Raw genomic sequence first — 14,209 nt, 5'->3', positions numbered from 1 at the left:
TGAGGAAGCCTGATCGCTATTTGAAAATTCATAAGTTGGCAATACAGATCAATATGTGCCAATACACGTGATACTGATGCACCAACCTGAGAAGTGTGTAAGGAGTGAGTCTCAGTGGGCTCATGAGTCTGGGGAAAACTTTTTAGAGGACATGGCTGGACACGGATCAGCCTGGGAGGAAGCAGTGAATGGGTGATGGAGACAAGGCCATCCTGGATGAGATGAAAAGGTGACTGGAACTAGAAAGAAGGGGCATATTGCGCTGGGGATCTTAAAGGGAATAGCCCAGCTGGAGTAGAAGGGAGAAGGCTGGTTTCAGGGAACACGTAGGCCAACTCAAGAAGACTTTGACTGACAGGCCAGAGTGTGGCACGGAGGCAGAGGGGAGTTGCAGGTGTTGTGTGTAAAGGGAATAACAAGTTAAATTAACGATTCACGTAAGAAACAGGACGGTTTGGGAAGCTTCTGAGGAGTTATGTTGATCCTTCTCAGTAGAACAGTAGAAAGCTTTGACTCTGAGAGTGTAGAGCTTCCCCTCCCCGTCCAACCGAGGAGCGGTTTCAGACCCTGAGCGCACCTCGCACCTACCTGGTCACGGCCACTCGTTGTGATGTGCTTTACCATTTTTCTTCCTCTCCTTTCGTTCCTTCTGGAGACGCTCCAGTTCTGCTTCATACATCATCTCCTGAATCAAGTACTTCTCTCGTCTCATTCGATCCCTTAGATCTTTTGGGAGGTCTGGGATCAGATAGGAAATGAGGTGCTTTATACAAAACACGAGGTGCTAAAAACACAGAGGAGAATGCAACAGAGTCAGGTCTACTGTCCATCCTTAGCTGGAAAGAGCTCCGGGGGCTGGTTCAAGAACTCCTCTCGCTCCAGGGATGTGGAGCCCCTGCAGTGTGTGGGAAGTAGGGTGAGGCCAGGGGAGGGGTGTGTGAGTAAAGACTATCTCAGGAACAGGATGGCGTCACATAGGGAATGAGGAGGGGGGTCAGAAAAGGAGGTAGAGAAGGAATGGTCAAAGAACACAAGGGAGAGCCAGAAGGAGGCATGCTGTGGAATCAGAAAACCCAGGGTTGAATCCCAGCTCCATAGCTTTTACTGCTTAAGAGCCATCCATCGACTGGAGGATGTCACTCTGAGCCTCAGTTTGCTCATCTAGAAAATGGATATTATTGTGAAAACTATAAGAAAATGTTTAAAGATGATTTGTAGATCAGTAAATACTCTGCTAATCGGGGTTGCAAGATTTATCAGTGGGCTTACAGAAGTGATCATTCCAGGAAGAAACCTTTCTGGGAGGTAAACTCCCACAAGTTCTTTACCTGAAAGACCAGCAGCCAAAACTCCAGAATCACTGTCACTTCTCTTCATCTATATGACAGTGACCAGTAAAGTACCAGGTGACAATTTTAAAGGCCCTTAAAATTCTAAAGTTGTAAATAAAGATCAAATCACATTCAAATGGGATCAGTAAGTATTCTTAATTTTATTGAAAACTTGGTAAATTTGATGACTCATGGATGGCTTACAATCCTGCCAATCAAGATTTTCTGTATATGTCTAGTATTTTAAAATAGTTCAATTATAAAATGTTGAAAAGAAATGTAAAGTTCTAGATGATAAGCCAAATAATAACTTAATGCGACCCTGTTTTTACTTAGAGATATTTTAAGACAGTGATGGGTTAAAAAAAAATTTTAAAGAGGGACTGAGCCATTTATAAGCTAATTCCCAGGGAAAAGCAGGTTAATACTGTCTTTTTTTGATTCCCTGGAGCGAAGAAAAAGAAGAAAAAGCAGTGAGAGAATAAAAGAGCTACAGGAAGCTTCTAGTCCAAGCCAAAATGCAGACTTGGCTTGTGTTAACTGGGCTTTAATACATGTGACAGGAGATGCAGTATCTACTTATGAGTACAGTTACAGAAATGCAGACCATTAAAGTCTAAAGGCAAATAGGTAATATGTTTTTACTGGCACATAATACCTGCAATTACTAGGTAGTTGATACTTTTGTATAATTACACTTTTTAAGTCTAGTTTGGGTCCCAGGTAATGAACGTTCATTGGTGTGCTGGGCCATAAGTAAGGCCATGATGCCACCCAACCCGAGGCTGCCACGTGTAACAGCTCCCCCTCCCCCCTGTTCAGGGTTTCCCAAACTAAGTTCCTTGAATATGCACGTCAGAATCACCCCAGAGGGCGTGTGGAAAGCAAACTGCAGACAGGATGTATCAGAATCTCTGGGGATGGATGGGGAAAAAAGGGGCAATTTTCCTAACGTTTAAGAACCATGACCTTCAAATATTAAATTTAGGACCAATAATTCCTGACTTATCCATGAACAATCTACAAATAGATTTTTAAATATTTCTTGGAAAATTCAAGGACTTTCACTTAGGAGCAAAACAAGAAGATAAAGAGTTTATGTAATATTACCGTACTGCTTCTGGACATACACAATCACATTCTTGTAACATATTTATTCATTACGTCTAGTTCCTTCATTATTTCAAAGGGCAGGACGGAACGGTTGAGAAAACTAACCTCAAACACGATGATGAAAGCCAGTCGAGCTGCTAGGACATGCCAGAACTGCAGCGTGTAGCCGTAGGGCACCAGTGAGTGGGGAGGGTCACGGTAGTCTCGGTATCTATAAATATACAGAAGAATGTCACTTTCCAAACTACAATTTCCCTGACTCCCAGACCTCCTTCATTCCCTCTCTATAGCCCTTATTTGTGGGAGAAACATTTTAAAACTTTCTGTACCCTAGGTGTCTGTTGTTTTGCTTGTCCAGCATTTCTTCTGATAAAAGAATATCTCTTCTCCTCTGGGGAACAATCTGTGTGGGTTGGGCAAGGCTCACCCACTCCCCTGACCCCAGCTCAGAAGATGAGCCAGGCCTGATCAGTGAGACTCATCACCAGGACTTCGGTTAGCACGATCACTTAGTGAATTATCACCAAACCCACAGAAAGTAAAAGCCTGGAGCCGCCGGTGGTCCTTACAAACTGTGGAGACAGCCTGCTTGAGAATGGACTCAACAGAACGAAGCAGAGCCAGCAGAGACACAGTGTCTTGATGACTTGGGATCCAACCATTACTTATGTTACTACCACCCCTCTGACCTCTCAGCACCTGAACAAATGCACTTCTTTCTAAGTCAGTTTATACTGGATTTCTGCCACTTGCCATTAAAAAGTCCTTCCTAACATATGGGGCAACTGTAACTTGTGAGTCAGCTGCAAATTCCACAAATGTTTGTTGAGCATCTCAATAGGGGCAAAGCATTATTCTAGGAACTTAAATCCATGTGATTTCATTTTATCCTTCCCATAGCATTCCTATTATAACAGGTGGGGACATTGAAAAGTGACTCTCTCAACATCATACAGTTTTCCTGTGTTTTGAATCCAGTACTCTTTCCATAAGCTCTAGAAGTGTGAAAAGATCTGAAAATTCTGGTTATTCCAATAGTTCTGTTGTCAGACATACCAAATTCCCTTGTCTGAATAAAAATTATCATTATCCAAATTCTCTTACAAGATAGTACTGAACCTCAAGGTCAGCACTAATTTGCATAGGAGGATATAGGACAATTCCTTTGCAGAATATCTTTGAAAAGTATCAAGGATTAGAAAAATATGTGCTTTCACATTATTATCATCATAATCATCTTTATTATTATTAGTGTCTTTGGAATGTGTTACTAATGTACCATAATTATTTTGTCAGTAAAGTGGTATTTATGGTGAGTACCTGGTCTGAAATTAAGAATGAATCTGTTAGTACCTTCTGTTGGTTCTCTATAGGATGGTGAGGATTAGGTGACCATCTAAAACACTGTTCTTCTACCATGTAGTTACACAATCTGTTCCTGCCATAGGTCCAATAATAATGCCTGGAATTTTAGGAAGAAAATTTTATTCAGGGCTAAGAGTTTGCTTGGACTATTCTAACTTCATTTTACTTTTTGCATAGAACAGCTAGTCAAGATCCAGGAATTGGCCCTGGCTGGTGTGGCTCAACGAGTTGGCCATTGTCCTACAAGCCCAAAGGTCATGGTGTGATTCCTGGTCAGGGCACACGCCTGGGTTGTGGGCCAGGTCCCCAGGTAGGGGTGTGCGAGAGGCAGCTAATTGATGTTTCTCTCGTGCATCGATGTTTCTCTCCCTTTTCCCCTCCCTTCCCCTCTTGCTAAAATTTTTTTAAAAATCTTAAAAAAAAAAAGAACCAGGAATTGTTTTCTGCAATTAAGATAAGTCCTGGCCAGGTAGCTCAGTTGGTTAGGACATAGTTCTGATACACCAAGGTTATAGGTTTGATCCCTGGTCAGGGCACGTATAAGAATCAACCAATGAATGCATAAACAAGTGGAACAACAAACTGATGTTTCTCTCTCTGTCTCCCTTCCTCTAAGTCAGTAAATTTTAAAAAAAGATAAATATAACTCCTTTGTTCATCTTTCGCTATCTATATTTCAAATATGGTTAAGTAAATATTCTAGAAGAAATGTACGGTATGGTTTTAATTGAACATGTGGTTGATTATTAGACAAAAGTGTATATATATACTTCATCGATTCCCTAAACTTTTTACACATTAGCATTCACTAAAACAGAAAATTCTTCTCAGGACCCACTGGTTGGTCCCTTCCTTATCTCTGTCTCTGCTCCCATCTTTGCCCTGTGTTTTGACTGCTCCATCTCCCAGCTTCTTAGACCCTGTTTGGCTTTTCACTTGAACAATTTTGACAAATCTCTCCCTCCCCAGATTCCTTCTAAGTTCACTGGGTAGAAAATGAATTTTCCTTGATCTTGCAGACCATTTTCCTTGACTGTTTCCAGAAAATACCATTCAGATGTGTCATTCTCAAAGTTCTTAAAATTCTTAAGATTCCTGTTACAAATTCATAGCACATAAATTCATTTATTCAGCACAGCTGAGGAGATTCAAATATATCAAATTAAACAGCTATTAAGTATAACTATGCAAACTAGGAAGTCTCATAAAATTGTACACATATAATATGCAGAGTGAAAACAAGTTGTTTTTAGGTGGTGATTTTCAATTTTAATTTATGGGGTTTTCATATTCAAAAAATTAATGCTCTTTACATTTTCTTTTTAATATTAGAAAACACACTCATGGCTATGGTGATTTGGCAACATTCTGGATCATTTCTAGGAGAGGGTCCAGTGGGTGAGAGCATGCACCTATTTTTCAGCCTGTGTGGAATGCACGCATCAGTGGGTCCATCCCACAGCTCCGCTGACCTGCGCCCGGAGGGGTACCACGGGCCTGTGCTGGCACTCAGGTTCTGAGAACCAAACTCAGAACATGTTGAATTGTTAAGAAGTTTCAGTCTTCAGAGGCACCAGGTCTCTGGCTTTCCTACTCTCTTAACTCGTTGTACTATAAAGTCAAGTTTCTCTCTAAAAAATTTCCTATTGCAAAAAAAAAAAAAAAGAAAATAGACAACCAACTTATGCCATACACATGAATAAATTCAAAATGGATAAAAGACTTAAATGTAGATTGCGAAACCATAAAAATCCTAGAGGAAAACATAGGCAGTAAAATTTCAGATATCCCACAAAGCAGTATTTTTGCTGATCTATCTCTTAGGGTGAGGGAAAAAAGAAAAAAAAACAAAAAACAAATGGCACTATATCAAACTAAAAAGGTTATGTACAGCAAAAGAAACCATCAACAAAATGAAAAGGGAACCCACTGTATGGGAGAACATACTTGCCAACGATACATCTGATAAGGGGTTCATATCCAAAATCCATAAAGAATTTATACAACTGAACACCAGGAAGGTACAGAGTCCAATTAAAAAATGGGCAAAGGATCTGAATAGACACCTCTCCAAAGAGGACGTGCAGATGGTTAATAGACACGAGAAAATGCTCAATGTCGCGAATCGTCAGAGAGATGCAGATTAAAACCACAATGAACTATCACCTCATCTTTGTCAGAATGGCCGTCATCAATAAATCAGCAACAGTTTGCTGACGAGGATGTGGAGAAAAGGGGGCCCTCGTGTACCGTTGGTGGGATTGCAGACCGGTGCAGTCACTGTGGAAAACAGTGTGGAGTTTCCTCAAAAAATTAAAAATGGAACTGCCTTTTGACCCAGTGATCCCAAGTCTGGTAATATATCCTAAGAATTCCAAAACACCAATTTGAAAGAATATATTATTTACAATAGCTAAGATCTGGAAACAACCCAAATGCCCATCAGTAGATGAGTGGATAAAAAAGTTGTAGGGCATTTACACAATGGAATACTACTAAGCTGTAAAAAAGAAGGAACCCTTACCTTTTGTGACGGCATGGATGGACCTGGAGAGGATTATGCTACGTGAACTAAGCCAGTCAGAGAAAGACAAATACCATATGATGTCACTTATATGTGGAATCTAATAACAAAATAAACTGACAAAAAAACAGAAACAGAGGCATGGATACATGGAACAGGCTGACAGCTGTCGGGGGCCGGGGGAGGGGAGGAGGGGACTGGATGAAAGAAGGTGAAGGAATCAGCCAAGAGCATAGATGCATAACATGTAAGCACAGACAACAGTGTAGCAATGGCCAGAGGGAAGGTGGGGGCGACGGCTGGTGAAGGTGGGCAAAGGGGGAGGTGCATGGGTACACCTGTACTAATGTCAACAAAAATGAAGTTAAAACAATTTGTTATTATAACCCTGAGGGAATTAAAATTCAGTGGTACCAGTGAGTTGGCTGTCATCCATTGTCGACCTCCAGAATTATGCACAGGCAAGCAAGCCCCCTGGAACCAAGTTTGGGGTTTGCCTGGTTAACATGATCTTGGTTATTAATACATGAAGCTACCCGGGAGATCAGTTTTCCCTCTTAACAAAATGAGGGTCTCGATCTCACCCTGCTCGAAAATTTTGGACTCCCACTCTCGTATTATTTTTCTGATTGCTACCGGTGGAACTCTCGCTGCCTGCCCCCGCTCCCGGTTCAGGTTCCAGGCCACCCCCTCCTGCCCGGCCCCTGCCACTCCACCCCACTGGCCTCTTCCACGAGGCAGAGGTTTAAGGGAGGGCCACGCTTGGATGTCCTTTGTGCCCCACGTCTCTGTTTTGGATGCAGTGCTACTTATTTGCATAATGACTGGCTACATGCTCCCTGGCGCTTGTACAAAGAAAACACTTCCTTGTCCTCCTGTAGAAATAGTCAGGAAGCCAAGCTTCAAAGCTAATTAAATCAAAGTGCTACTCCTCTAATTTTTCAGCCTGGTTCCTTCAACGTCACGAAGTGCTCCAGTGTCATCAATGTTTGGAGGAATTTTTTCAAGTGAGTCAGAGATGTTTTCAGAAAGTAATCCTTTCTTTTTTTTTTTTTTAAAGAAAACAACACTTTCAATTTCGTGGTTTTACTTTCACATGTGGGAAAGGTGGGATGTTCCCTTTTGACTTAAATTAGTGCATTCTCTAAAGCTGCTTTTATTTCTCAAGAAATGGATGATGAGCTTGCAAACATCATTTTTCTAGCACTGGGTATAGTTGATTTATTCCCATTTTTAAACTGTGAAAATAAAAGTGTATGTACATTTGAAAGAATGATAAATGAACCGCATGCGACTCCCATCCAAGTTAAGACCTAGAACACAGTCGGTGGCTTAGGAATGCCTCACTGGCCATCCCAGGTGCCCTGAAAGGTAACTTGGTAGTAATTTTCTGCTTTTCTTTATAGTTATACTATTTACGCAAGTGTCCCTAAATAAAACAGTGCTTACTTTTGTCTGCTTGGAACTCTATATAAATGGAATTGTATTGTGTTATTTGTGATTACATCTTTGTTATGCAATTTATTTTTGAGTTCTCAATTCCATTCCATTTTCTGTTTATCTGTTCCCTCTGACAACACCACACTGACTAATTACTATTATTAACTTCACTGTTGACATTTTTACAGATGGCCCCATTTCCTAGCGCCTTTGATTACGATCATGTTACACTATGTCCAACATAAGGTAAAATGTCTTGACTGTTATTCATCCTTTGCATTCTGCATAACATTGGCCCCCAGCTGCTCAAAACTGGCTTGATCATAATTCTTACATTTTTACAATTAACCTATTTGGTGTATTTATGCTGTTTTTCCTCTAACTTTTACATTTATGTAATACTATAATAATATAATGAACTCTTGTGAATCCACCATTCAACCCAAGAATTAAAACAAGACTAGGAACTTACTCAAATTTTGTGCTCTTCCACCTCTTTCCCTTAATTTCCTTATCTTGAATTTCATTTTTATAATTAACACATATTTATGTGTGTATATACATATGCATATTAATCTGTCTGAACATTTTACTGTGTAGGTTTGTTTTCAAACTTTCTGGAAAGGGTGTTACATTGTATGTATTCTTCTGAGACTTGCTTTTTTTAAGTATCGTGCTACCACTGTAAGGTTCATCCATGCTGCTGCACGTAGCTAATTTATTTCACTGCTGTAAAACAGATCTCAGTATTTACATATTGCTGTTTTATGCAGTGTCTGTTTAGATTTATACTCAGGGGCCGGTCATTTTTCTCTTTTTTTTCAACCTCCTGAACCATGTCAGGCCTTGAAATACAGACTCAAGTGTAGCTGGGTCAGCAAATGACCTTCGGGTGAAAGTGGTTGCAAAGTCTGCTACCACTCTGGGCTCTGCCTTAAGTTATTACTTAAGAAATTGTTTTTTCCTGCGATGAGAACTTTTAAGATCTACTCTCTTAGCAACTTTTAAATATGCGATACAGTATTGTTAACTATAGTTGCCATCACATCCCTAGGGCTTTATTTTATAACTGGGAGTTTGTACATTTTTGAAACCTTCGTACATTTTGTCCATGCCCCACCCCAGCAACTGCTAATCGGTTCTCTGAACCTATGAGTTTGAATTTTTTGTTCATATTTGGATATGAATATGATTATTTTTTTAGATTCCTCCTATAAGTGAGATTATATGATATTTGTTTTTCTCTTATTTCACTTAGAGTAACGCACTCAAGGTTATTCACGTTGTTGCAAATAGCAGGATGTCCTTCCATTGTATGGCTGAGTAATATTCCATCACACCCACAAACGCACACACACGGTTTTCTCTATCCATTCATCCATCAGTGGGCTCTCAGGTTGTTTCTATGTCTTGGATATCATAACTAATGCTGCCATAAACATGGGATGCAGATATCTTTTTGAGTTAGTGTTTTTGTCTTCCTCTGGATAAATACCCAGAAGTACAATTGCTGAGTTATATGGTAGTTCTCTTTTTAATTTTTTGAGGAACCTGCATGCTGTCTCCACAGTGGCCGCACCAGGTTGCATTCCCAACAACACTGCACGAGGGTCCCCTGGGCTCTGCATCTGTACCAACACTTGTTATCTCTCATCTTCTTGTATGGGGGCCATGCGAACAGGTGTGGGGGATATCTCATTGTGATTGATTTGCATTTCCCTGATGGTTACTGATGCTGAGTTTCATGTACCCAGTGGCCATTTGTGTGGCTTCTATGGGAAAATTTTCTATTTAGAACATCTGCCCACTTTTAAATTGGACTGTTTATTTATTTATTTATTTATTTATTTGCCATCCAGTTGTATGAGTCCTTTATGTACTTTGGATATTAACCCCTTATTAACCGTATGACTCACAAATAGTTTTTCCCATTTGTAGGCTGCCTTTCCATTTTTGTTGATGGTTTTCTTTGCTATGCAGGAACTTTTTACTCTGATGTAGTCCCACTTGTTTATTTTTCTTTTTGTTGCCTTTGCTTTTGGTGTCAGATTCAAGAAATCATCAAGACCAATGTCAAGGAGCTTACTGCCTATTATTACTTGTAGGAGTTTTATGGTTTTAGGTCTTATATTTAAATCTTTAGTTCATTTGAGTTAATTTTTGTGTATTGGTCCAGTCTCATTCTTTTGCATGTGGCTGTCCTGTTTCTTGACACCATTTATTGATGAGACTGTCCTTTCCCCATTGTATCTTCTTGGCTACTTTATCATAAATAAATTGACTATATATAAATTTATTACCATTTATTTATGGGCCCTCTAGTCTGTTCCATTGGTTTGTATATCTGTTTTTATGCCAATACCATACTGTTTTGATTACTACAGTTTTGTAATATAGTTTGAAATAAGAAAGCTGATGCCTCCAGCTTTGTTCTTCTTTATCAAGAATGCTTTGGCTGTTTAGGGTCGTTTGTGGTTCCATACACATTTTAGGTTTGTTTTATATCTGTAAAAAATGCCATTGGATTTTGAAAGAGATTACATTGAATCTGGTAGATTTATTTTGGTAGTATGGACATTTAAAAAATGTCATTTCTTCTAATACATAAGCATGGAATATCTATTTGTCTTCAATTTTATTAATCAATGTCTTACAGTTTCCAGTGTACAGGTCTTTCACTAGCACGGTTAAATTTATTTCTAAGTATTTATTTTTCTAGTGTAATTGTAAATGATTTTTTTTTCTTAATTTCACTGATAGTTTATTATTAGTTATGGAAACAATTGATTTTTGTATATTGATTTTGTATCTGCAACTGAGTTTATTCTATCATTTTTTTGTGGGGTCATTAGGGTTTTTCTATAAATAATGTCATCTGCAAATAGTGACAGTTTTACTTCTTCCTTTCTGATTTGCATGCTTTTCATTTCTTTTCCTTGCCTCACTGCTGTAAGAATTCCAATATTATGTTGAATACAAGTGGTAAGAGTGGACCTCCTTGTCTTATTCCTGATTGTGGAGGAAAAGCTTTTAGCTTTTCACCATTGTGTATGACATTAGTTGTAGCTTTGCTTGTTAACCACAAGCAAAAACCTACAGTAGGTACACTAAAGATAAAGAGAAATTAATCTAGGCATACCATAGAGAGAGTCATCCAACCACAAAGGAAGACAGAAAGAGAAGAAAGGAATAGAACTACAAAACACCCAAAAACAACGAACAATGACAATAAGTACACATTTATTAATAACTACTTTAAATGTAAGTGGACTAAATTCTCCAATCAAAAGACATAGAGTGAATGAATGAATAAAAAAGAAGACCCATCTATATTCTTGTGGTTACCATGATGATTACCTGTAACAGTCTATTTTAAGTTGACAGTAAGTTCAGTTTGATTGTATTCTAAAGCTCTACATTTTTGCTCTCCTGCTATGTTTTATGTTTTTGATGTCACAGTTTACATCTTCTTTAATCTGGTGTATCTCTTAACTAATTAATTAGTTATAATTGACAACTTTTGTCTTTTAAGCTTCCTAACATTATAAGTGATTACCACCTCATCTATATATTCACCTTTGCCAATGAGATTTATAGTTTCATATTTTTTCTTATTGGTTGTTTGTACCTGTTTGTTTCAATTTTTAGAAGTCCCTGTAACATTTCTTGTGAGTCTGAGCTCCTTTAGCTTTGCTTGTCTAGAAAACTCTATCTCCCTCAAGTCTGAAGGCCAGTTGTGCTGGGCAGAACATTCTTGGTTGGAGGTTTTTGTTTTCAGCACTTTGAATATATTGCATCACTCTTGGCCTGCAAAGTTTCTGCTGCAAAATTGTTGATACTCTGATTATGGTTCCCTTGTATGTAACAAATTGTTTTTCTTTTTCTGCTTTTAATATTCTCTTGTCTTTAACTTTTGACATTTTAATTATAATATCTTGGTGTGGGTCACATATTTGGAACTCTATGAGCTTCCTGGATCTAGATGTCAGATTTTAAAATTCTCCAGGGAATTTTAATGCATATTAAGGTTGAGACTACTGCTTTAAACCAACTCAGTCAGAAAGGGCTGTCTGAGTAAAACCTCCCTCGGGCAGAGCCAGCCCATCCTAGGCTAAGAGTGCCCACCTGCAGTACTTGAGAGGAGTCCCCGAGAACTCACTGCCATCAGACTCAGGCTCGGATCGGTTCTCAAAGTCAGCAATTCGAAACACAGACAAGCTGGCATTCACATAGCCAACCATGCACCTAAAAGAGAAAGGAAATTCTGTAATTAGACCTCCTATCACCTCTGCATCCAATTCACCTCAGTAAGGCTCTTCCTTCCTAGAATTTCCTCCAGTTGGGAGTGCCTGTAGCTTGCCCTGCATTGCCATGTGTACTCAAGTTAGGATGCGCCGAAAAACCTTGGGTATTGAATCAAGAACAGTCGTTTCTTTTGTTCATTGCTGTGCAGAGTCATCATACAAAACATCGCTACTCCAATCAATGCCTCAGAGAAATAGGTGAAAGACAACACTGCACAATCAGTATAAATTATAGGTGTCACTGCTTCTTTCATTGATGACATACAGAGACAATACACAAGCACAGATAAGCACATGACTTCATTAATGAATATGTATGCTCTCTCACAATGCCCTGCATATAACTGATGTAAATGTAGTCCCCCTCTCCAACTCACATGCATGCCATAGTCCTGATAGACTATACTCCCTGCATGTATCATACGCTTTTATGCCTTTGCTCAGGTTTCCTTTTCTGCTGGGGTTCCCTACCCATTTCTTTAAAGGTGAGAGTAGCATTCATCCTTCAATTGCTGACTGAAATGCTCCACCTTCTGGAAAGATGCCCTAGTCACTCCTGCCAGAAGACTCATTCCCTTGTCCCGATGGTGCTGCTGCACTTCACAGTTGGCACACAGCTTGTACTGGGGTTGGCAGCATGCGTGTATGTCTTCCCCTTGGCACTGCAATTTTCTGATGCAAAACCAGGTGTCCTGGATATTTTTGTGTTCTTGGAGCTAGGACAGTCTCGTGCAGTGTAGGCATCCAGTAATGTTGATTTAATTGATTTGACTAGAGGAAAACTAAAGTACCAGAGATTCTATCAAGGTCTTCAAAATGGACCAGGAATTAAAACTATTGCCTAGACTGCCAGGGATGATAAGGCTCTTGAGGACATGGCTTTCATTCTTTACCTGGGGTCAGTATAATACTAAATACTTGTGTTTTGGGGTCAAACTGTAGCTCTGATACTTTTTAGACATGTAATCTTGGAATATTGTGGAACTTCTTTAAGTGACAAAAGTCCCCACCTCATAGGGTCGTTGTGGGGACCAAATGAAATGATATATACAAAGTAAGTGACATAGTGCTTAGTTTACAGCAAGATCTTAATAAATGTGAGTGGCTATTACTAATTGATTTTATTTATTTTTTTGTACCTGGCAGGAGGTCATCAGTAATTATTGGTGGACTGAGTAAGGCATGGTCTTCACGCTCTTTATTAACATTACCTGTGGGATCATCCCCAGCTGCAGCCACTAAACCAAAATGATGACATGAACACAGTTGTGAGAGCACACCGGTCCCATGTGCTGTTGCTTCTCTTTTATGTTTGATTTCATTTGGGTCCTTTCTCTCTTTTTTTCCTAGATGAGTCTGGCTAAAGGTTTATCGACTTTGCTTATCTCTTCAAAGAACCAGCTCTTTTTTTCATCGATCTTTTCTGTTGCTCTTTTAGACTCTATTTCAATTATTTCTGCTCTGATCTTTATTGCCTCCTCCCATCTCATCACTTGGGGCTTTGTTCTTTTTTTCTGGTTCCTTTAGGTATACGATTAGATTTTTATTCAATAGTGCTCTTGTTTCCTGAGGTGGGCCTGTATGCTATGAATTTCTATCTTAAAACTTGTTTGGCTGTGTGCCATAGATTTGGGGTTGTTGTTTTCCATTTACCTTGATTTAGTTTTGAGTTCTTTGTTGATCTCACTGTCAACCCATTCATCGTTTAGTAGCATGTTATTTGGCCTCCATGTGTTTGTGTGTTTCAGTTTTCTTCTTATAATTGATATATAGTTTCCCACTACTGTGATTGGTGAAGATCATGATTTCAGTATTAAGTTTATTGGGGCTTGTTTTGTGGCCCAATATGTGGTCTCTATGGGAAATGTTCCATGTGTACTTAAAATTGTATATTCTGCTGCTTTTGGGTGAAATATCCAAAAAGATCAATTAAGTCCATCTGGCCAATTTATCACTTAAAATGACTGTTTTCTTCTTTGTTTTCTGTCTGGATAATCTGTCCACTGATGTCCATGGGAGTTCAAACCCCTACTATTGTTGTATTACTGTCAGTCTCTCCCTTTATGTCTGTCAGTGTTTGCTTTATATACTCAGGTGCTCCTACGTTGGGTACATAAATGTTTAGAGGATTA

The 14,209-nt window shown here is 39.2% G+C and overlaps 1 protein-coding gene across 2 annotated transcripts in view; it reads right to left on the bottom strand.

Moving 5' to 3' along the window:
- Window positions 1–14,209, bottom strand: part of ANO4 (anoctamin 4) — a 321,384-nt gene that overhangs the window by 2,302 nt on the left and 304,873 nt on the right. For both annotated transcript variants that reach the window (XM_045186936.3, XM_053921960.2), the window contains 3 exons: window positions 11,899–12,018; window positions 2,550–2,655; window positions 589–784 (listed from right to left, as the gene is read on the bottom strand). In XM_045186936.3, coding sequence (XP_045042871.1) covers window positions 593–784; window positions 2,550–2,655; window positions 11,899–12,018 — 418 coding nt within the window. In that variant the 3' untranslated portion in view covers window positions 589–592. The remainder of the gene's footprint in view (window positions 1–588; window positions 785–2,549; window positions 2,656–11,898; window positions 12,019–14,209) is intronic.

This window comes from Desmodus rotundus, chromosome 3, assembly GCF_022682495.2.
Source record: "Desmodus rotundus isolate HL8 chromosome 3, HLdesRot8A.1, whole genome shotgun sequence".
Taxonomy (NCBI): Eukaryota; Metazoa; Chordata; class Mammalia; order Chiroptera; family Phyllostomidae; genus Desmodus; species Desmodus rotundus.
This window is presented reverse-complemented; position numbering and strand designations above follow the sequence as displayed.